The sequence below is a fragment of the Oryx dammah genome, unplaced genomic scaffold (genome assembly GCF_014754425.2).
Source record: "Oryx dammah isolate SB20612 unplaced genomic scaffold, SCBI_Odam_1.1 HiC_scaffold_13, whole genome shotgun sequence".
NCBI classification, from domain to species: Eukaryota; Metazoa; Chordata; class Mammalia; order Artiodactyla; family Bovidae; genus Oryx; species Oryx dammah.
In genome coordinates this window covers 5675427-5701027 of record NW_024070197.1, presented here as the reverse complement: position 1 = coordinate 5701027, position 25601 = coordinate 5675427, and the positions used below count along the sequence as shown (strand labels likewise).

At 39.4% G+C, this 25601-nt stretch overlaps 1 protein-coding gene and 1 pseudogene across 8 annotated transcripts in view; one reads left to right on the top strand and one right to left on the bottom strand.

The window, feature by feature from the left end:
• Positions 1–5880: 5880 nt before the first annotated feature.
• Positions 5881–25601, bottom strand: part of LOC120871961 (zinc finger protein 160-like) — a 58211-nt gene continuing 38490 nt past the window's right edge. For 2 of the 8 annotated variants that reach the window (XM_040252043.1, XM_040252044.1), the window contains 2 exons: positions 22151–22277; positions 10029–13048 (listed from right to left, as the gene is read on the bottom strand). In XM_040252043.1, the coding sequence (XP_040107977.1) occupies positions 11367–13048; positions 22151–22277 (1809 nt within the window). In that variant the 3' untranslated portion in view covers positions 10029–11366. Of the gene's footprint in view, positions 7660–10028; positions 13049–19230; positions 19279–22150; positions 22278–25601 lie in introns of those variants that run through there. The other 6 variants (XM_040252046.1, XM_040252045.1, XM_040252047.1 and 3 more) reach the window with 6 other exon arrangements.
• On the top strand, positions 23213–23507 carry LOC120872978 (annotated as a pseudogene).

Genomic DNA, 25601 nt, shown 5'->3' with positions numbered 1-25601 from the left:
CCTTCTCCCTGGAGCCTTAAAGGGCCCTCACACCCTGAAGAAGAAGGGAAACTAATTAATATCTCTCTACGTTATGAAGCGGAGAAGGCAATGGCACCCCACTCCAGTACTCTTGCCTGGAAAATCCCATGGATGGAGGAGCCTGGAAAGCTGCAGTCCATGGGGTCGCTGAGGGTCGGACACGACTGAGCGACTTCACTTTCACTTTTCACTTTCATGCACTTAGTGTTCTTGCCTGGAGAATCCCAGGGACAGGGGAGCCTGGTGGGCTGCCGTCTATGGGGTCACAGAGTCGGACATGACTGAAGTGACTTAGCAGCAGCACCAGCAGGTTATGAAGTCCTTCCTTTGTGTATAGGCCCAGCAAAATTATGCATAAACGTTAGCTGACAAACTTGGGCTTTTGCCCTGCGTAGCTTAGATTACTTACTTCCCTTTCTTTGTCCGTGAACCATGTTTATACTACTGAAACGTTAGGGAAAGAACAAAGAACACTATGCAAAGGGTTTACTAATAAGAACTTTAAATATACTCTGGTTCCTTGGGACAAATGTCAGGGCAAATCAGGAAAATTAATGTTTGTGGCTAATCATACAATTGTCGATTGGGGACCCCATGGTATGTGGTTATCTAACTGCTCAGATGATATTAACAGTACTGGGTGTGATTATGCTCCTCAAGTAGCATAGGAGGTTACTAACACTACAATGGAACATTACCATGACAAAGGACTTCTTGGGTGGTTGACGGTGGAATGGCACCCCCTCGTCCTCGAATCGTCCTTAATAAACAGATTGGGCCTGAACAATGGGACATCTGGAAACTTGCTGCATCCACCCAAGAACTTGGGACGTGGACTGGACATTTCACAGGGACCAACTGTAGTCACAGAAACTATTTCTTTCGTTATAATCAGTCATATTTCATACAAGCTTGCGTTCCCCTTCCTTTTGTTATAGCTATAGGAAGTTTACAATTCAATAAGACTACGTTCTATAACTTGTATAAATTGCAAATTATATACTTAACTCTTCTGTTTCCTTAAGAAATGAATCCCTTTTGATTCTTCAATCTTGACGTAGTCTGTGGTTACCAATAAATCTCCAGCGGCCCTGGGAAGAAGGTCCCATGGCTGGACGTGCTTCCTGGTTACTTACTAAACTGCTCTAGTGATCTAAATGATTCATTGGATGGCTGATTCTTCGCATTTTGGGATTAATAGCTATTTGCACCACTGCTGCCATCACTGGCATTGCTTTACAAACCTCAATTCAAACACATAATTTTATCCAAAATTGGACTAAAGATGGTCATATTATGTTGGCCACTCAGGATCAGATAGATGAAGATATTCAAGATGAAATACAGGAACTAAAAACTGCCATCAAATGGGTTGGAGACCAATTAATAGATGTACAAAAACAGGTGATGCTAAAATGTGATTGGAATTCTACTCAATTTTATGTTACACCTGTTCAATTCAATAATAGTACCTGCAACTGGGAACAAATCAAATTTCATTTACAAAACATACATGATAATGCTTCTCTGAATGTACAATTATTACAAAAAGAAATCTTTGAAACCTTTTCTAAAAATCTGCCCTCTTCAACTAATTTGGAGACTTTAGCTGAACAACTAGCTGATCAATTATCTGGGCTAGACCCACGCAGATGGTTTCAAAGCATTACTCACAGCATCAGGTCTGGAACTGTAATTTTGGTGATTGCCTGGACAATTATATTTGTCGTTTACTGTTGCCTTCATGCAAAAATTGTTAAAACTAAACAAACTCAAATGGTCAGAACCCTTTTTACAATTATTATAAATAAATAAGGGGGTATTGTCAGGGAATGTCTAACAGGAGGATTCCTACGTGCTGTTTCTCATAAATCCTTTGTTCCTTATCAATTTCTGTTGTCAGAAACCAGTGGAATGGCACACCACTCCCAGGACTGAGGTCATAGGATGAGACAGGCTTGAATCTCCTTCAGTAAACATTCTTATGACAAAGCTGCTTAGTCTCGATCCTCTTTCTTGAGATATGGATTGTCTCCTGACCTTGTGACCATTTTTAATCCCTTGTTCCCTTGGTAACAGTTGCTGTACATTTGGTTTTCTGATCTTTATCATTATCGAAAGAAATTTCTTGTGCAACAGCATATATATACTCACAGAAAGATCATTAAAACACCTTTGCTCCACCAGAGCTTTGGTCCCTGTGTCTTTCTTTCTTCCTCTCTGTTTCTCTTTCTTATCGTCAACAACAGACCGCCAGGTTCCGGTCCATTAAATGACCCCAACAGATTCCAACACAATATATTCTTTAATCCTGTAACTACTGCTAATACAGCTTTATTTGTTTAAAAAAATTTTTAACTTACTGCAAGGGGATATTTTGACAAAAGCAGAAAAACATTTCGAGGCATTGAAGGATACCTCCCTTCCTCTGCCCATTTGATATAAAGACGGGTTGACTAAACAATGGAAATTGGAAAATTAATATTACAGGGATAAGGGTATGGTTGTATTTCTCCAGATGGACCCAAAGAAATCAGTTGTGTTCCTTTTTGGAAGATCCGCCCCAGGGGAGCCACCAGCATTCAAGATAAAGAAGAAACGGTGAATGCCGGGAGCCAGCACGGGAGATCCCAGCCACGACAAGGTCATGTGGAGGAGACTTGACGAGCAAGGCTGATCAGGACTCAAGGGACCCCCCCGGACCTGCTCGAGCATCCACCCCAAAACCAGAATCTGTCTATTTTATGCCTTTCATCAACTCTTCTGACATTAACAGGGGACTATCCCCGACCACCTTTCTCTGGAGAAAGTCAACTTAGGGCTCTAGCTAATAAGTCTCCTGGGCATGATAGGAGTGTTTCAATTCAAACCCCTCTGATGGCTTTCTAGCTTGCCTGACAGGTTTATCCAGACTCTTGCAGCTACAGCCTTCCAATCGTGAGAGGCACGAGAAGCCTAAAACATTCTAAAAATATGGAGCCTTTCAAAGAGTTAAAAATTATTAGAATAGTGCTGGTATAGGATTTCATTGTTGAGCCAGTGCTTGCTGCCAACTTCCCATATCCCTTGTCCACTGTGCACCCGCAACAGTTAATGTAGTTGGAATGTAAGAAAAACAAGTAGTAGCCTTGGAATTAACCACATCAGACCTTTGAGTTAATTGGTTCTTTCTTTGTTGTAACTCATTGCATCTTTGCTCAGTGAGAATGTAACTCTGTTTAGCACTTTTTGAGGCTGACATAGATTAGAAATATAAAGAAAAAACACTTCAAGGGAAAATAAGTTTTCTAGTTGAGCAGCCTTTATCAAAAGAGGGTCATAAAATGTCCATAGGCCTCCAAGGCCAGAAGATAATGTACACAACATTGTTTATGGAAAAGGTATGCAGGAAAAATCCTGGTTTCAATAAGGGCAAAACTGCTGGAATGTTTGGGCTAACTCTGCATGACTTTGTACTTTTCATTTGTCTCTATGTACAAGTCAGGGTATAAAAGTTCCTTTTGAAAATAAAGTTACGGGCCTTGCTCACCAAAGCTTGGTCTCCCCGTGTCATTCTTTTCTTCTCTTTCCCTTTCTCCTTCTCTCTCCCTCTTTTTCAGGCTGATCCCTTGGAGCACAGGGGCTCTCTGAATTCACTTTTCTGCCTGGGCTTCTAAGACCCAATCAAGAAGGCGCTCTGCGTCTTCACTCCGGCGAGAGGGCGCCTGCGGCCTCCGTGAACAGAGCAAGTCTCTTGTCTGGGGCTTTATTGGCTTTCTGTGTAAACCAAGGAATATCAGCCTCTATTCTTTCTTCTCTCTCTCCCCTCCCCCCCTCGCCGACGTCGTTCATCCTGAGGATATCCCTGGATCCTGCCAGGGCTGGACCCCGGTAGGTGAAATCCCCAGGAGGAGTTTCCAGTACCAGCCATGGCAACTTGAAAATTTTCTAAGAAACGCCACACTCAAGGTCATCAACCTTATGATCGCCCCACTTGGAGACAGATAAAAACCCTTACTAATCAAGCTGAAAACCTAGTTTCTCAACAGGGAATGCCGTGGAATCCAGAAAATATTTTTGTCGCTATGCTTGCTTTTCCTTCCACCACTCAGGCTGACTTGATTAATCACACTTATTGGGCTTATATACCTAACCCCACTTTATTGCAGTTTGTAGAATGGACAGATATAGGACCGGCCATATCCACTAATGACTCAGTACATATGCCTCCTCCTTGGAGCTTGGAGGGGCCCTCTCATCCTGAGCAAGAAGGAAGATTAATTAACATTCCTCTACGCTATAAAATCCTTCCTTTATGCATGGGCCCAGCAGAATTATGTGTTGTTAGTCGACAAACGTGGGCTTTCATCCTGCCTCCAAAAAAGAACTTCCACACATCGTTTAGACTGTTTACTGCCCTGCCCCTTTATGAGAACCATGTCAATACTACCAGAACTCTAGGAAAAGGACAAAAGTTGGAATGCAAGAGTTTACTTATAAGGACGTTAAATATATTCCTATTTATTGAGGTAGATGTCAAGCTAAATCATGGAAATTAATGTTTGTGGCTAACTACAGCATTGTTGATTGGGTACCCTATGGTATGTGGTTATCTAACTTCTCAGATGATATTAATAGTACTATGTGTGATTATGTTACTCAAGTAACATGGAAGATTACCAACAGTTCAATGGAACACTTCCATGACAAAGGACTCCTTGCCTGGCTTGACGGTGGAATGGCACCTCTTCACCCTCAAATCGTCCTCAATAAATGAATTGGGCCTGAACAATGGGACATCTGGAAATTTGCTCCAAATATTGAAAAACTTGGAGGTTGGACTAGATATTTCACAGGGACCATAGTAACTATTATTTCCATTATAATCATTCATATTTTATACAAGCTTGTGTTCCCCTTCCTTTTGTTATAGCCATAGGCAACTTACAATTTAAAAACACTTTACGTTCTGTGACTTGTATATTTGCAAACTGTATACTTAATTCCTCTATTTTTCTAAAAGAAATAATCCCTTTTGATTCTTCGATCTCGACATAGTCTGTGGTTGCCAGTAGATCTCCAACAACCCTGGAAAGAGGGTTCCATGGCAAGATTTGCCTCCCAGTTGCTCACTAAATTACTCCGACGATCTAAGTGATTCATCAGATGGTTGATTCTTCGCATTTTGGGGTTAATAGCCATTTGCACCACTGCCGCTGTCGCAGACATTGCTTTAGAAACTTCAGACGCTCATACTATTATATGGGTCACTCAGGTTCAGACAGATGAAAAAGCTCAAGATAAAATTCAGGAATTAAAAACAGCCATCCAATGGGTTGGAGACCAATTAATAGATTTACAAAAACAAGTATTACTATATTGTGATTGGAATTGCACTCAATTTTGTATCACTTCTGTTCGGTTCAACCAGAGTGCTTACAATTGGGACCAAATCAAATTTCATTTGCAAGATATGGATAATAATGCTTCCTTAAATGTACAATTGTTGCAAAAGGAAATCCTTGAAACCTTCTCTAAGAGTCTACCCTCTTCCAACATATGGAAACCTTAGCTGAACATCTAGCTGATCAATTATATGGGCTAGACCCTCAAAGATGGTTTCAAGGCATTACACATTGTATTGGATCTGGAACTATAATTATCCTGGTGATTATATCTGTAATATACTGATGCCTTTCAACTGAAATTGTTCAAACTAAACAAACTCAATTGGTCAGGGCCTTTTTCACAAAAGTATCTACAGTCATCTCCAATTATGAAAAAATAAAAAGGGGGAACTGTCAGGGGACGTTCAACTTTAAGGGATCCAATATGTTAGTTTCTTCTTTTGTCTGCCATTTCTCAAGGACTCTCTATTCCTTACCAGTTCTTGGAAAACAGGAACGAGCAGAGGTGTAGGCAGTTCTCAGGACTGAGGTCATGAGAAAGGGCACCTGCTTGGATTTCTTTCAGTGACTCCCTTCCATGACTTTTTACTTAAAGGTAATCTATTCAGTTATGCCCCTCTTTCTCAGGATATGGAATGCTTTCTGGCCCTTTGAAGACTGCTATTTGCTTGGCTTTGTTTTTGCTCAATATTTTTTACTGCCTAAAGCTGCCTTGTATGAAGATATAATAAACATGCGTTTCTTCAAATAAAGCACCCGGTTTCACTTGAGACTTGGGTCCCCTGCATCCTTCTTCTCATCGACTCCAGTCCCCATGTCCAGGTCTACAAAGACAATGACAGCTCTGTCTTCGATTTCCACAAATAAGAGTAACTCTTCTTTAATCATACACACAACAGTTATTTCTATCCAATGGAGAACATGACCCTTTTCCTATGCATCATTCCTAGCACACCATCAGTCCCTGGTAACTGTCCCTCTCCTCCTACGAAAAGCCCAGGCCTTTTAACATCTTGCCTACTCTGTTCAAGGTCAGTTGGTAGAACATTATGTTTTATAACATGCTGGACTATGTACAAAAGGGCTTCCTGATCCTACTGACCATGAGTCATGTCCTAGTTTTACGTTATTTTCCACCCTCCCTCTTGCTAATTCACACACACTATTGAATTTCGTAATTCAGGCTGTGTGTTTTTCCAGGAAACACGGAAGTGAATGAATCGTATCTAATGAAGTCGGCCCCTTCATCTCACTGATTCCTTCCCAGAGACCATAATGAAACACATGTAGCAAATGTGTTTGATCAATGTATCACCAAAGCCAAGCTCTTAGAGCTCACCACACAACAGCTCAATAAACTGAGAGACCACTTGTTGGGCAAAGAATAGTGACTTTATTCAGAAAGCCAGGAGACCAAAGAGATGGTGGACTACCGTCCCAAAGAATCATCTTTGTTGAGTTAGAATTTGGGTTTCTTTTACATGAAAAGATCTCTATAGCTTCTTTTCAAATACGGACTTACTGCAGTTGCTGAGTGCCTGAACTAAAGTCATCAGAGAATACATATAGCGAAAAAGGTAAAGGATTTGCCACAACCATTGAGTCTGGGAAGTATGGCTCCACTATGTTCCTATTTTGGGTAAGATCCTGGCCACACACATTACATTGCTGTGTGTTTTCTCCAGGATACTCTGATACTAATGGTGAGATGTGAGCTGTGAGGATAGGGTTGTTTTTTCTTTTTTTTTACACTTGTGAAATTGGTGAGGAATCTTTCTAGAATGAATTCATGTTCTATAGACCTAATAAACACATATATGTCTGGCTTCTATCCAGTATAAATTTTCTCATGAGGCCTAAGATGTTGCCACACTCATGATATTTGTATGGTTTCTCAGTAGGATGAATTCTCTGACCAACAATAGCATGTGAATTTTGAACTTTGAATTTTGAAGACTTCTACCATATACCACATTCACATACGTTCCTCTCATGTATGGATTTTCTGATGTTTAGTGAGTGCTGAGACCTGAGTAAAGGATTTTCCACACTCGAAACATTTGAAAGCTTTCTCTATATGTATTCTGCAATGACTTGTAAGGTGTGAATTTCGACTGACGAACTTGCCAAACTCATCACATCTGAAAGGTCTCTCTCCAGTATGAATTCTCCAATGAAGTCGAAGATGTGGTTTTTGACCAAAGACTCTTCCACACTCATCACATTTTTAAGGTTTCTCTCCAGTATGAACCTTCTGATGACCAGCAAGGTGTGTATTTCGGCTGAAGACTCTGTCACATATATCACATTTAAATAATTTCTTTACTGTATGAATTTTCTGATGTTTCCTGAGGTTTCAGCTGTCAGTAAAGGCTGCAGGCGATGGAATGAAACACCAACACTGCAGAGTGGTTTGAATCTTTTTACTTTACAACTGCTGCTTCTTGCAGCTGCTTTACTTTATATCTTTTGCACAACAATCTACAGGGCAAGTTGCCAAACACCATAATTCAGCGACTATACAGTGCACAGGTGCGGGGCAAGATAACCTTTACCTTATTTACTGCAGGTAAAACTTTGTTTTGGGAAACTTCCTTATCAACTTACAATCCGTTTTGTCCCTGGGTCTGTTCCTTTTGAGGAATCAGAGAAACATCCTTGTGTGCAAGAAATGTTCTTTTCCCACGGGAACAAACAGAGGATTCTTGACATCTCATTTGCAAGAATGTTCAGCCCTGGTTTAGAGTCTCGTTTGCAAGCACTTCTCAACCTTCCTTATACTTTGTTCCCTACATCTCCCCCTTTCTTTTCTTGCAGGTGCTGAATAAGCACTCAAATAGGCAAAGCTTCTTCTTTCAATTGTTTCCCTTTTCGCCAGTGCCGGTAGACTATAAAAGCAATAAAACATAAAGCAACAATTAACAAAAGTATTCACAAAGGATGTTGTTAACAATGTAGATACATGTCCTAAAGGATTGAGGTTATCTAATCCTTCTTGATGACTCTTCAGTATATCAGAACCAATAATATCAGGCAGCGTCTTACTAAAAGTTGACAATATAGTTTGTTCCAATTCCATAATTTTAGCAGTGAAATTCTGGTGTCCCACTAAAGACCTTTTCACTTTTTCCCAACTCTCACTGATATTAAAGGGAACAGGGGTTACATATAGGTGGGATGAGTTCCAATCACATTTTAACACATTTTTTGTAGCTAACACAGTCACTTGATCTCCTAACCAGGAAACAGTGTGTTGTAAATTCAATACATCAGTAGCCAATTGAGCGTCCAAATCATGCTGTTGTTGCTACAATAAATGAGCATCCTTATGCCACTCCCTGACAAAATCAGCAGTCTGTATGCCTTGATGCAAAGCAAGACCTGCTACAGTTGCTGTTGCTGTTACTGAAGCCTCGGCGAGAACTGATGCGATGACAATGCCAAGCATTCTTTGGGATCGATGGAGAAGAGTTTGTACAGCATTCCCAAGATGAGTGACAGCAAAAGAGTCCGACCAAGGTCGAGTAAGATTAACAGGCAACCAGAGTTCAGTCCGTGCTTTCACAATAACCAAAGAGTAATTACTGGAATGGATCACCTTGTTTTCAACATTTTCCCACCAGGAATGGTTTATACATTGAGTCAAGTTACAATCAGAACATGATATAACTCCCAAAATTTCATTCCAAATCCCTTGTCCATACAGTAAAGAATAAGGAAATTTTACACATGCTATAGCAGAGTAAGATTTATTAATATGCAAATGACTTGAAACGGCCCTCTAGGATCATTAATATTCAAAGTAAAGTTTCCCGTCCATATAGTAATGTTACCTGACGCTGCCCATGATTATACACTGGAATAGTAAAACCAAATTTATTTCTATCTTTTATTTGCAAAGGAATAGTAAAAAAAAGCAATCCTTCAAATCTAAAACCATCAAAAACCAATTCTGTGGAATCAAAGCAGGGGAAGGGAGACCTAATTGCAAAGCTCCCATAGGTTCTATAAACTTCCCTTAAATCAGTCAACATTCTCCATTTACCAGATTTTTTCTTAATGACAAAAACAGGAGAATTCCAAGGAGACGTGGAAGGTTTGATATGGCCAGATTGAAGCTGTTCTTCTACTAATTGTTCTAAAGCCTCGAGCTTCACTTTTGGAAGCGGCCACTGCTCAACCCATTTAGGGACATCAGTTAACCATTTCAATGGGAGAGCTCGAGGAATCTGAGCAGTGGCTACAAGTTTTCCGACGAGATGGTGAGTGTTGTTCCTAAAGAAAATAAAAGATCTCTTCCCCAGATATTAATAGGTATATTAACAATGTAAAAAGAAATAAATACTTTTTTTCCATTAGACAATTGGCATGACAAAGGTTGAGTGCTTCTCCACACATCTGCTATAGATCCTAAGCCTGTTAAAACAAGAGGACTTTTTTCTTTTTTCCAGTCATTAGGCCACTGCTGGAGAGAAATAACCAAAACATCTGCTCCTGTATCCACTAATCCTTCAAACTGTCTATCGTCAATAATCAGTGACATTAAAGGGTGACAGTCATTACTGAGAATTTCCCAAAATATACTTTGTCCCGTACTTCCAAAACCACCGACTCTCTCTCCCTAACTCAGCCTTGTCGGCAGCTACTGGAAATAGGGATGCGTAAGGTGGTGCAGAAGGGTTAACAGCCTTGGAAGTTTGTTTTCTATTTAATAAAACCTTCTGAAAGGCAGCAGTCATTGCCTCTAGAGAATCTGAATCCTCCCCCGAACTCGCATCTCTATCTGTCTCTGTGAATGAATCTGTACTATCATCCGGAGGTTTGGGTGGAGGCCAAGGTGAAGCCCCCTCCTCACATTCGCCTTCCTTCTCCGCACTCACAGGCACATTCTCATACAGGGGATCATCCTTCTTAAGAGAACATGAGACGGCCTCACTATCAGCAGCCATTAATTTTAAAGCTTGCATTATAGCGCTACATAGAGTCCACAGCCTTAAAGGAATCACATTTCCTTTTTGATGTTGCTTTCTTAACTCCTTCTGTACCACTTTCCATTCCTTCAAATTCAGCTGTACTTTTGTTTGATATTGAAACCAACAGCAATGCTGCTCTATGAGGCAGAACAACTTACTCAAACAGCGAGTAGACGTTTTAATTCCTATAGAATGCAGGAGCCCCTTAACCAGCTCCATATATTGTGACTTTAAAGACAGGGAACTCCCCATGGTTTTTTCTTTTTCTTTTTTTTTCTGTTCTTTTTCTTATTTTCTTTTTCCTGAAAGTCCCCCTTTCAGCATCTCGCCCCAGGGTGCTTACCCTTTCGGTTCTTTTCTTTTTTTCTGTTTTCTTTTTCCTGAAAGTCCCCCTTTCAGCGTTTCGCCCCGCGGTGCTTACCCTTTCGGTTCCGTCGTGCCCGTGTTGAGCGCCAGATGCTGGCGACGGAATGAAACACCAACATTGCAGAGTGGTTTGAATCTTTCTACTTTACAACTGCTGCTTCTTGCAGCTGCTTTACTTTATATCTTTTGCACAACAATCTACAGGGCAAGTTGCCAAACACCATAAATCAGTGATTATACAGTGCGCAGGCGCGGGGCGAAATAACCTTTACCTTATTTACTGCAGCTAAGACTTTGTTTTGGGAAACTTCCTTATCAACTTAGAATCCGTTTTGTCCCTGGGTCTGTTCCTTTTGAGGAATCAGAGAAACATCCTTGTGTGCAAGAAATGTTCTTTTCCCACGGGAACAAACAGAGGATTCTTGACTGAACATCTCATTTGCAAGAACGTTCAGCCCTGGTTGAGAGTCTCGTTTGCAAGCACTTCTCAACCTTCCTTATACCTTGTTCCCTACATCAGGCCTTGCCACACTCCTCACATTTGTACAGTTTCTCTCCAGTATGAACTGTCTGATGATTTAAAAGGATTGACTTTACATGAAAGGTGTTGCCACACTTATCACATCTGTCCTTGTTTCTCTCCAGTATGAATTGTCTGATGACTTAAAAGCACTGACTTTACATGAAAGGTCTTGCCACACTCATCGCATTTGTAAGGTTTCTCTCCAGTATGAACTGTCTGATGCCTAAAAATGGTTGACTTTAGACGAAAGGTCTTGCCACACTCATCACATTTGTAGGGTTTCTCACCAGTATGAACTGTCTGATGACTTAAAAGGAAGGTTTTAAGACGAAAGGCCTTGCCACACTCATCACATTTGTAAGGTTTCTCTCCAGTATGAATTGTCTGATGCCTTAAAAGGATTGACTTTACACAAAAGGCTTTGCCACACTCATCACATTTGTAATGTTTCTCTCTAGTATGAACCTTCTGATGACCAGCAAGGTGTACATTTCGTCTGAAGATTCTGTCACATATATCACATTTCAATAATTTCTTTCTTGTATGGATTTTCTGATGGCTCCTGAGGTATGAGCTGTGAGTAAAGGCCTTGCCACACTCATCACATTTGTAAGGTTTCTCTTCAGTATGAACTGTCTGATGCCTAAAAATGGTTGACTTTAGACGAAAGGCCTCGCCACACTCATCACATTTGTAAGGTTTCTCACCAGTATGAACTGTCTGATGACTTATAAGGAAGGTTTTAACACGAAAGGCCTTGCCACACTCATCACATTTGTAAGGTTTCTCTCCAGTATGAAGCCTCTTATGACTTATTAACTGTGAAGAGTAACTATACTGCTTGCCACACTCATTACATTTGTAAGGTTTCTCTCCAGTATGAACCCTCTGATGAACAGCAAGGTCTGCATTTCGGCTGAAGACTTTGTCACATATATCACATTTAAATAATTTCTTTCCTATATGAATTTTCTGATGTCTCCTGAGGGTTGATCTGTGAGAAAAGACTTTGCCACACTCATCACATTTGTAAGGTTTCTCTCCAGTATGAATCCTCTGATGACCAGCAAGGTTTTCATTTCGGCTGAAGACTTTGTCACATGTATCACATTTAAATTTCTGTCCTGCATGAATTTTCTGATGTCTCCTGAGATTTGAGCTGTGAGTAAAGGCCTTGCCACACTCATCACATTTGTAAGGTTTCTCTCCAGTATGAACTGTCTGATGACTTAAAAAGATTGACTTTACAAGAAAGGCCTTGCCACACTCATCACATTTGTAAGGTTTTTCCCTGTGTGCTTTGAGGTCTTGCAATACTACTGAAGGATTCATAAAATCATTCCCATGTATATTAGAAACACTGGTTTGGACACAAGGAGGAATTCTTTGAAGTGGTGAAAATGAGAAACTGTTGTTGACAGACCTCTCAACTCTATTATATTCAGAAATTATCCCGCCAGTTTGAAGTATCTGCAGTTTCTCCTGAGACTTAAATCCAAGCCTGTTTCCAAAGGGCTTGATTCCTGCATCCTTTCCATCATATGAATCTCTTCCATCAGGCACATTTCCATTAAGGCTTACAGGTGTGCCTTTGTAATTTCTTTTGTCATCTCTCCCCTGACACTCAAAGTCACACATATTCTCCTGACTTTCCCAAAGATGAACATGTTTGATTTCACAGCTTTTAGGTCTTCCCAGCATCAATGTTTGGAATGTTTCTCGTTTATCACTATTCACTTTGGGTTGTAAATGCTTGATCACATGTGTAGGAGAGATATCTACAATATAAAAAGAACCACAGGTATCCTGCTCACAATAATTCAAAAATAAATCTTTCATGTTGAATATAGATTACACTAAAAGTAATACTTACACCAAGTTATGAAACACCACAATGATGACCTTAAGTTTTTAGAAACACTAAAGGAATAGAATTCTTAACTTAAGAAAGCATGATAACATAAATTCTCTGTTAAGGTAGCTTAGTTTTAAAAACCATATGCCAAACACACTCACATTGGACAATCTTATGCCAACTCTCAGAAACGAGTATTTTTCTACCAGGACCCCTAGGAACGTATCAATCAACAGTTGTCTCACATTGAAAACAAAAATATTACACTATCATTGTATTCTGTATACTTACTGTACATAAAAAAGCTCTAAACAATATATTATGCATTGTGATAGTAAATAATCCAAAAGCAAGCTTACCCAATTAACTATACTAATTGGTTGTTTACAATTTAAATAAATGAGAAAGTGAATATGACTAAAACAATTTTTTGGAAACAACATAGTTTTCTAAATCTGCTATAGAACTACATACCCAAAAAGAAAAGGCATTTTACAATGTTAAATAGTAGTATGTGTCAGCTGTATTGCAGAATACACGCTAAAAGACCATCATCTGTAAATGACACATAAATTAAGATGTAAAACAGTCACCAGTTTTCTAACAGCCAATAATCAAAGCAATGCATACCTGTTGTTGTTGTTCAGTCGCTCAGTCGTGTCGACTCTTTGCGACCCTGTGGACTGTAGCCCACCGGACTCCTCTGTCCATGGGATTTCCCAGGCAAGAATAATGGAGTGGGTTGCCATTTCCTTCTCCATGGGATCTTCTTTACTCAGGGACCAAACCTGCATCTTCTGCATTAGCAGGTGAATTCTTTACCACTGAGCCACCAAGGAAGGCTTCTCTCTAGCCATACACTATTCTTAATTACCTGGTTTAATGGCACCAAAATATAATAAATAAAAAGTGAGTGCTTTGGGTATTTATTGACTAGGGTCAGACACAATATTGCTGAAAAATGTTGCAAGTGAAAAGCATACAAGATATAATCTAGTTGAGGTTTGACAGAAAACAAAATTCTGTAAAGCAATTATGCTTCAATTATAAAACTAATAAAATTTTAAAAAGATATAATGTAGATAACATCATATCATAAAGATCATGACAGAATATAGATATTACATTTTTTAAACAAAAGTAAATTTTGAGTATTTACTATAAAACATGCACTACTGTAAGCCAACCAACAGCACTAATTTGCTTTGAAAGGCTTGAGGTAAATTAACATGTTTTTCTCTAATCAGAGCAGGAGACACACCCAATTGGTATACAAAGTGGTAATAGAAACAGGATATGAATCTGAATCTACAGACTGAGAAAACTTTGTCAACATGACCACCCACTGAATGAATAGATTAGAAAATATTAAAAAAAAAAAATACAAGGAACTTGGAAAGAAAATATCAAGGAAGATACAATACAGAAGTAGTCTGTTTAACTATTATTCAACCATCCCATCTAGAAATGGGTTGTGAGTCATCATGGATGCACAGAGTGATTTAGGTCATGTCCTGAGAAACTTGTTCAATAAATGACCAGAGATTATCTTTACAATGAGAGTATGTAAAAGGTGGAGGGATGTGGTAGGTAAGAACGATGTTTCCGTCCATATCAAAGGAATGGTCAGGATGAAGAAAAGGCCTGCGTGGAGCATAGGGTACACAGGTTTATGTCAGATATCAGCTTGTGACTGCCATGTCTTTGTGAAAATAACTGAGAGTGCAAACTAACATACTGACCTTAAAAGAAAAGAACTGGTTCAGCAAGTTTATGGGCATTATACTATGGGTATGGGACAGAAACAAGAGAGATTTTAAAAGTGTGATATATGGAGAAAGCAGGAAAATACCTGTTATACTATTTACAATGTAATGTATCCAACTGTGAATTTTGTAAGTTACAATGGAATGCTTATATTCAAGAAAAGCATACACAATATTCCAGGATATTGTGTAAGAATCTTATTAGCAGAAATCAGAAGGAAAATACAGAAAAGGCTATCTAAACCTGGGTTCTTCTGCCAAGTATGATTAACCTCTCTATTGGACATTTATTTCATTTCTTCTTCCACACATGTTCATCTCAAGATCGAGGAGTATCAAAGGAGGGACTGAAACTGACTCTGGAGGACCTTCCCAGTTATAACAGCCTTTCTGAGGCATCCAACACCTTTTTGTAGAAAAAGGCTTTATTCTCCTGGACCTCCCCTGAGTTCAAAAGAGCATATTCAAACACTTACTAATACATAAAAGGATCATACCATGTTCAAGTGGGATTTATTGCACGGATGCAAGATTTCTCAATATCCACAAGTTAATCACTATGATACACCACATTAACAGTTGAAGACTAAAAACCATATGATCATCAATAGATGCAGAAAAGTTTCTCACAAAATTCAAGTGCCATTTATGACAAAAACCCTTCATAAAGTCAGCACAGATGGTCCCTACCTCAACATAATTAAGACTGTATATGTCAAACAAACAGCTAACATCATACTCAACAAGGAAAAACTGAAAGCATTCCCCTTAACAACATGAATAAGACAAGAATGTTCACTATTGCCACTTTTACTGGACAAATTTTTCGAAGTCCTAGCCACAACAATCAGAAAAAAAAAAAAAAAAGAAATAAAAGGAATTCAAGTAAAAAAAAAAAGAAATAAGAAAGAAGTAAAACTGTCACTATGATGCTATACACAAAAAATCCCGAGGAAGCCACCAGATGACTATTAGACCTTATCAATGAACAGAGTAAACTTGCTGGATACAAAACATATAGAAAACTGCTGCATGTCTATACACTAATAATGATACAGCAGAAAGTGAAATTAATGAAACAATCCCATTCACCACCTCAGAGAAAAGAATAAAATTCTAAGGAATAAACCTACCTAAAAAGTCTAAAGAACTGTATTCATGAAACTATAAGATGCTGATGACTGATAGGAAAGATGACACAAACAGATGGAAACATATACTGTGTTCTTGGATTGAAAGAAATAACAGTCAAAATGACCATACTATCCAAGGCAATCTACATATTCAACGCAACCCTTATCAAATTAACAATGACATATTTCATAAAACAAAGAAAAACTTAATTTGTACCAAAATACAAAAGACTCTGATATCTACATCGATCTTTAGAAGGAAGAACAGACCTGGAGGAATCATGTTCCCTGAGTTCAGACCATACTACAAACTTACAGTCATCAAAGTAAAAGTGAAGTCGCTCAGTCGTGTCTGACTCTTTGCGACCCCATGGACTGTAGCCTACCAGGTTCCTCTGTCCATGGGATTTTCCAGGCAAGAATACTAAAGTGGGTTGCCATTTCCTTCTCCAGAGATCTTCCGGACCCAGGGATTGGACCTGGGTCTCCTGCATTGTAGGCAGACACTTTACCGTCTGAGCCACCAGGGAAGTGGTATGATGATGGCACAAAACAGAAACAAACATCAGTAGAACAGGACAGAAAACCCAGAAATAAACCAATTTACTTAGAGTCAATTATTCTATATAAAAAGGAGGAAAGAATATAGAATGAAGAAGTCTCTTTAATAAGTGATGCTGGGATAAATGGATAGTTACATGAAAAAGAATGAAATTACAACATTCTCTAACACCACATACAAAAATAAACTCAAAATGTATTAAACATCTAAATGCAAGACCAGATACTATAAAATTCATAGTGGAAAACAAATGCAAAACACTGACATAAATGTCAGCAAAATTTTTTTGAATCTATCTCTTAGAGTCATCGTAATAAAAGCAAAATCAAACAAATGAGTCCTAATTAAATTTAAAACCTTTTTGCAAAGCAAAGGAAACCAAAAAAGAACAAAAATACAACTTTTGGACTACGAGACTATATATGCAAATGATGCTACCTATCAGGGATTTATTTCCAAAATATACAAACAGTTCATACAGCTTAATATAAAACAAACGAAAAAACAACCCAATCAAAAACTGGGCAGAAGATCAAAACAGATATTTCTCCAAAGGAGACAAACAGATGGCCAACAGTCACCTGAAAAGATGTTTGATGTCGCTACTTAGGAGAGAAATGCAAATCAAAACCACAAAAATGTATCACCTCACACTGGTCAGAATGACCACCATCAAGCAGTCTACAAACAATAAATGCTTGAGAGGGTGTGGAGAAAAGAGAACACTCCTACACTATTGGAGGGAACTGTCACTTTGGAGAATAGCATGGAGGTTCCATAAACAACTAACTATAGAGCTATCACATGAACCAGCAATTCCAATCCTGGGCATATATCCAGAAAGGATGAAAACTAATTCAAAATGATACATACACCCCAATGTTTTAGTAGCACTATTTACATGAGGCAAAACATGGCAGCAACCTAAATGTTCACTGACAGACAAAGGGATAAAGAATATGTGGTACATATGTACCAGGAAATATTGTGAAGTGAAAGTAGCTCAGCCATGTCCAACTCTTTAAGACTCCATGGCCTGCAGCCTGCCAGATTGCCCTGTCTATGAAATTCTCCAAGAAAGAACACTGGAGTGGGTTGCCACCTCCACAGCATAAAACACAATGAAGTAATGCCTTTTGCAGCAATATAGACAGACTTAGGGGTTATTCTAAATGAAATCAGACAGAGAAAGACAAACATCATAGGATATTATATGTTGAACTGAAACAAATGGTACAAATGAACTTATTCACAAAATAAACTCACCAGTATAAGAAACAAACTTATGGTTACCAAAGGGGATAGTGCAGGATGGTGGCTGGGGCAGGAAAGGGAGAGATAAATTAGGAGTCCGAATATATACAAACTAATATATATTCTCCAAGCCAGGCTTCAGCAATACGTGAACCGTGAACTTCCTGATGTTCAAGCTGGTTTTAGAAAAGGTAGAGGAACCAGAGATCAAATTGCCAACATCTGCTGGATCATGGAAAAAGCAAGAGAGTTCCAGAAAAACATCTATTTCTGCTTTATTGACTATGCCAAAGCCTTTGACTGTGTGGATCACAAGAAACTGTGGAAAATTCTGAAAGAGATGGGAATACCAGACCACCTAACCTGCCTCTTGAGAAAACTGTATGCAGGTCAGGAAGCAACAGTTAGAACTGGACATGGAACAACAAACTGGTTCCAAATAGGAAAAGGAGTACGTCAAGGCTGTATATTGTCACCCTGCTTATTTAACTTATATGCAGAGTACATCATGCGAAACGCTGGACTGGAAGAGGCACAAGCTGGAATCAAGATTGCCAGGAAAAATATCAATAACCTCAGATATGCAGATGACCCCACCCTTATGGCAGAAAGTGAAGAGGAGCTAAAAAGCCTCTTGATGAAAGTGAAAGAGGAGAGCGAAAAACTTGGCTTAAAGCTCAACATTCAGAAAACGAAGACCATGGCATCCGGTCCCATCACTTCATGGCAAATAGATGGGGAAACAGTGTCAGACTTTGTTTTTGGGGGCTCCAAAATCACTGCAGATGGTGACTGCAGCCATGAAATTGAAAGATGCTTACTCCTTGGAAGAAAAGTTATGACCAACCTAGATAGTATATTCAAAAGCAGAGACATTACTTTGCCGACTAAAGTCCATCTAGTCAAGGCTATGGTTTTTCCTGTGGTCATGTATGGATGCGAGAGTTGGACTGTGAAAAAGGCTGAGTGGCGAAGAATTGATGCTTTTGAACTGTGGTGTTGGAGAAGACTCTTGAGAGTCCCTTGGACTGCAAGGAGATCCAACCAGTCCATTCTGAAGGAGGTCAACCCTGGGATTTCTTTGGAAGGAATGATGCTAAAGCTGAAACTCCAGTACTTTGGCCACCTCATGAGAAGAGTTGACTCATTGGAAAAGACGCTGATGCTGGGAGGGATTGGGGGCGGGAGGAGAAGGGGACAACCGAGGATGAGATGGCTGGATGGCATCACGGACTCGATGGACGTGGGTCTGGGTGAACTCCAGGCGATGGTGCTGAACAGGGAGGCCTGGCGTGCTGTGATTCATGGGGTCGCAGGGAGTCGGACACGACTGAGTGACTGAACTGAACTGAATATATATATATAAAATAGATAAACAACAAGAACCTACGATATAGCTCAGGGAACTATATTAAGTATCTTGTAAATTGCTGTATACCTGAAACACAACATTGTAAATTAAGTATACCTAAAAAGTGGAGAAGGAAATGGCAACCCACTCCATCATTCTTGCTTGGAGAATCCCAGGGACAGAGGAGACTGGTGGGCTGCTGTCTATGGCATCGGACAGAGTCAGACACGGGCTGAAGTGACTTAGCGTGCATACATGCATGCATGCATTGGAGAAGAAAATGGAAACCCACTCCAGAGTTCTTTCCTGGAGAATCCCAGGGACAGAGAAGCCTGGTGGGCTGCCGTCTGTGGGGTCGCACAGAGTCGGACATGACTGACGCAATTTAGCAGCAGCATACCTAAAAAGAATGGTTAAAACAAAAACAAAAACACCTCTTGTGGAGATATTCAAACAATGTTTCACAAGGGTGTAAAAACTACTAAATGTTGGAAGCAGTCTATAAAACAAGACATGTTGACAAAACTGAATATCCACCAGCAAAAGAATTTACTTGAAACATTGTCTTACACTATAGACAAAAATGAACTCAAAATGGTTTAAAGACCTAAAGCTAAGTCCCAAATGTATAAAACTCCTAGAAGTAAACATGCAGGAAATGTTTCTGGAAATTAGACCCACAAATGATTTACCAGATGTAACAACAAAAGCACAGGCCACAAAATAAAACCAGATATTAATAATTTGAACTATATCAAAATTATAAACTACAGCCATGAAATTAAAAGACGCTTCTTCCTTGGAAGGAAAGTCGTGACCAACCTAGATAGCATATTCAAAAGCAGAGACATTAACATTACTTTCCCAACAAAGGTCCATCTAGTCAAGGCTATGGTTTTTCCAGTGCTCATGTATGGATGTGAGAGTTGGACTGTGAAGAAAGCTGAGTGCCAAAGAATTGATGCCTTTGAACTGTGGTGTTGGAGAAGACTCTTGAGAGTCCCTTGGACTGCAAGGAGATCAAACCAGTCATCCTAAACAAGATCAGTCCTGGGTGTTCATTGGAAGGACTGATGCTGAAGTTGAAACTCCAATATTTTGGCCACCTCATGCGAAGATTTGACTCATTGGAAAAGACCCTGATATGGGGAGGGATTGGGGGCAAGAAGAGAAAGGGACGACAGAGGCTGACATGGCCGGGTGGCATCACCGACTCAATGGACGAGTTTGAGTAAACTCTAGGGGTTGGTGATGGACAGGGAAGCCTGGTGTGCCGCGATTCATGGGGTAACAAAGAGTCAGACACAATTGAGCAACTGAACTGAACTGAACTGTGCATTAAAGTGCAGTGAGTTTGAAAAGACAATCAACAGTAAAAGAGAAAATATGTGGAAATCATACATCCGCTTGGTGCTGTTAGCCTTGCGTTTGATGGCGCAGAAGTAAAAAAAAATATATATATATATAAAGAATATATAAAGAATTTTAAGAGGGACTGAGATCACCAGTTCTGCCATAGGGACCATTCCCCAATCAACCATCCAATGCATTGCAAATACAAAACAGAAACACTAAGAGTAACACAGAACTTTGAACTCAAAAATAAAATAAAAAAATACTTACAATGCACAGAACAACAGTGCAACCAATAGCCCCATAGATATGAGAATGTGAACTTGGACAAAGTTGTCCTGGGATAAATTCCCATACCATTTACAGAGGCTAAAATATATGGTCCTTGATATACATGAACAACACTGTCATGGTGCCCTTGACAGAGTCTCCAAAGCCAGAAAATAACCTAGAAAGATGTAACAGGCTCTTGTGATACTTTCTCTCTCATAACCTTAGAACATACTGACCATTCTACTGGATAGCTTCAAGTGGTTACTTTGTACAGAGCAAGAAAATAACATTAGGAATAGTGTCTGTTAGTAAATCCACTCCACAGAGACTCAGCAGAGGCTGCCAATTAAACATAGGTGGATTATCACAGCAAGGATACCAGATAAACTTTCAGACCCTCAGGAATATATTTCAAAGAAATTTAAGTGGTAAAATGATACAAAGTAAGGAGAATGTAACATCGGGAACAGCTGACATTCCCAGACTGGGTAGAGCAGCACAAGAGTAAAAATAATACAACATGAAGGTCAGACATTACAGGATCTTGAGATGGGACCATGCGCTCAACCTACAGATGGCAAGCTCAGAGCCTGCGAGATTCACATATGCTCCCCTCGTAGGATCCAGGATCAAAAAGACAATCTCTCTACCTACTCTGCTTACATTTTCCTAAGTAACAACCACAGCGGATCCCATCCATCAGCTTGTCCCACTCCTAAACAGAAAAAAACAGCCCTTTTGAGATACTCATTCTTCTTTTTATGTTGTATTTTTGGCTATTTTTACATCACTCCCCACTATCCAGAGCTTTTTCTCATGCTCCGATGTGAAGATAATATTCAGATCAGAAACAGAAATTCTGAGACTGCTCTGGTGATCCAGTAGTTAAGACTCTCACTTCCAATGCAGGGGGTACAGGTTTGATTCTTAGGGAACTAAGATCCCACCTGCACAATGGTGGAGCCAAAAAAAAAAAGCAAGCAAAAACAAACAAAAAGAAATAGATATTCAGGGTTATCAGAAAAAACAAATTTAAAGAGCTGTGGATATTTTTAAACGCTGAGCCAAAAGTCAAAAGGTAGAAAATAGGAAATAGGGTTTTTTGGTGTTTTCTTTTAACATTTGCCAGTGAGTTTTGTACATAATTAAGCTCTGTGACAACCTCAGATGTGACATGAAACAGACACAGCATCTGAAGAGGGTCAGTTTCACCTTGTGAAGCTGTGTCATGCCTGAGTCACCAGAACTCTCACATGAAAGACAGGTCCTCCTAAGGGGCACACAGGGAAAATGCAGATACCCAAGGGCAGCTCTGGAAGGAAGTCATCCTCACCCACAGACAGCAGGTTCCTGTAGGTCTCCAGCATCACGTCCCTGTACAAGGCCCTCTGAGCAGGATCCAGGAATTCCCACTCCTCTTGAGTGAATTTAATGGCCACATCCTCAGAGGTCAGTCGTTCCTGAAATGAAACCACATGTCACCAAAAGGGCCATGAAAAGTTCTCATTTTCATGCAAAAGAGAAAGGGTGGTAAGGAGTACAGATTGACTTGGTTGAAGTATGTGTTCTAACAGATCCATGCAGGGGTGTCTGGAGAAATTATGTATCTCTAATTTTAATTTCTTATGCTTTTTCATATGGCCTTATGAGATCCTCCAATTAATACGGATTTTTCATCACCGTTCAAAATCCATGAAATATATTTGAATAAAGCTCAACACTGTTTTGGCTATACAGAAGTGCCAGATATTATGTTCTAACCAGTGAGTGCAACTCATTATCTAGATGAGGTACAGCATGAGTGGTGTCTTCAGAGATGATGAAATCCACAGCACTTTTAATGGAAAGGTCAAAAGTTTCAGTTATGACGTTTATAACAGCATCAAGGAGGAAAAGTGTCTGAAGGCTTCCTGTTGCTCTAAATTACTGTAGTATTACTCTAAACATTAAATAAGTACTTTACAGGCAAGAACCTGTCATCAATATAATAGCTCATTAAAGAACCATCTGTTTCCCACCTTAGAGAAGAAAACCTGTTGTCACAGACACTGAGAAACTCGACTCAGATCAAGAAGGTAAGAAATGTTACATGAAGCACCTGAACTCAGAGGCTTGGGCTCAGCAACTGAAGCTTAAGCATCTAACAGTGAAGTAATACAGAGAACATTGCAAGTCCTTTGACAGAGGGCTCCTAAAGAAAACTTGAAAGAAGTCCAAGGTGAGCCTCCTCCCTGCCCCTCTGTCTTCTCTGCAGGGGGAGCAGCTCTCGGGCCTCAGAGCTGCTGAAAATGGACGCCTGCACCAAATTCGTCTCCACCTTCTCCCTGATCGGAAGAACCTCCTCCCTCTGTTGAGTGATCACTGTTCACAGAGGTGGTGAAGGACTGGAGACACTGACTGATGAGAGCCACAGCAGCTTGGCAGCCCCAGGTCCCTGGACCATCTCACTTATTCCTAGCCACAGCTTCCAAACCAGTGCCATTTCAAGGGACTTTGACACAGCAGACAAGTTCCCTGGAGCTGGAGCTGCCACAGCCAAGGGTGGCTGGCTCTAGGGCTGGAAGTGGGACTGTGTTCGGGAGCTTCATCACTGTTATGCCAGGAACCCTTCTCTGAAACAGTAGCTCTTCTACGCCATGGGCTTGGCCCTCTCAAAGGCCATGGGGCTCTTTTGCCTGATGGTGGTCTAGCTCATCTTCTTCACAATGTGAAGGAGCTGTTCCTACCTCCCACAGTTCTTTCTCCTGTGTCTGCCCTGCATGTTCCCTTTCCTGTAACTCCTCAGGCAGACTGGGGAAAGTGGTGGGCTCAGGGTTTGACAGAAGGAAAACAAATAAATATTGTATTAATATGAAAAAAACAAAAAGTCCAAGGTGAACAATGTGGAATGGCATGAAAGGTCATTATAGACGTGTATACAGAAACACAAGTGTTAGTAACTTACTACTTAAAACACTAACAGGATTGCTTAGAAAATTCCAAGGCCACAGATTATACTGATAACATAATTTCAACTGAAAAACAAAAAGGTGATATGTAGTTTTTAAATCATGATGTCTTCTATCTAAACCACAGATTTGCACATGCATGCATGCTTATCTATAAAAAATTAACTGACGAGAGGATTTGTCTCTTGACATATTTTTTTGGACAATTTTATGTCATCCTTTTATGCACATGTATTTCAGCATCTTTCAGGTGATAAAAATATATCCTTTGTACTCAGCTGAGTTTGTCAACAGGATTCTATATTAGGCTACCAAAAGAAAACTTTTAAAAACATTAAAAAAAAAAAAAAAACTTGAACTCAATTCATAAGAAAATTACCGTATACAAAAGTACAAATACAATTTTATCCATTTAAATTTACATAGCAAGGCATTAACAGAAGCCAAAGACTTTCTTTGCTTTTTTTTCCATTAATAAAATAGCGATTTGATATTAGAAGAGTCCTAGATTATGACAAAAAAAAAATGATCACAATAGTAAAGTAAAACAACTTCTTGGAGAATTAAAAATCATAGCAAAAAAGAATATGGAAAAAAATAAAGTTATTAAGCAAGACGATCTCAAGAAACATCATGATGGGAAGGAAACATTCAATACATTCCTTCTGAAATTACAGTAGCATGAAAGGAGCTGTCCAGGGTGCCTGTCTTTCACCACCATATGACGCGCCTGGGCAGGGGCCACTAGAAGAAGTAAGAGGAGGAAAACTACAGGGCAAGAGATGCAGAGTTTGTCAGCGAGTTGAAACAGGTAGTACTCACAAACCTAAGGACATGGAAAGGTGAAAAGTGAAAGGATGGAAAAAGACAGTCCATCCTAAAGAGAGCAGGGGAGACTGTTATATCAGACAAAATAAACTGAAGGGAAAAAAAGTGCAATCAGATAAACATTGTGTAATGATAAAATGGTCAATTTACCAAAAAGCTGTAACAAGTAAAAATATATATACAGCTAACATTAGATATCTCAGAAAAATGAAGCAAACATTAAAGGAAAGGAAGACAGAAATAGCGGCACAGGAGCAGTACAAGATTTCAACGCCCAAGTTGAACAGGCATGCACAGATCACACAGCCCAACAAAAGCATGAAACACATGCATCTCAAGGACACATAAAACATTGTGTATGAGAGACCACATGTTAGGCCAAAATTAACCATTTTAAGAGACTGATACCATGAAAGTATGTTCCCTAACAATGTAATAAACACAAGAAAAAAAGAAAATTCCCCAAATGTGGACATTAAACAACTCACTCTTACACTGCAAAGGGGTCTAAGAAAAAAATTACATGGAAATTTCTAAATATATGGATGAAAATGAAAAGACAACATTACAAAATTTATAACACAGAGAGAAGACTGTAATAAAAGGAAACTCTGAACTGTTAAATGCTTACAGTAAAAAAGAGAAAAGATCTTAAATGGAAATCTATTTTTAGACCTCTAGGAAGCAGAAAACAGAAAACAAACTAAACTCAAGTTTAGCAGAAGGAAACAGGAAAATAGGAAAGATTAAACCAGAGATAAAATAGAAAGCAGAAAAATATAAAAATCAACAAACCAAGAGTTGATGTTTTGAAAAAACTGTATAGGAAAACCCCAACCTAAACTAAGGAAAAGAGAAAAAAGATTCAAATAACTAAAAAGAGATATGAAACAGGAGTGATTACAACTGAGGTTAAAAAAGTTTCTAAAGATAAGGAACTACTATGACCAATAAATAGATCTTCACGACCAAGATAATCACGATGGTGTGATCACTCACCTAGAGCCA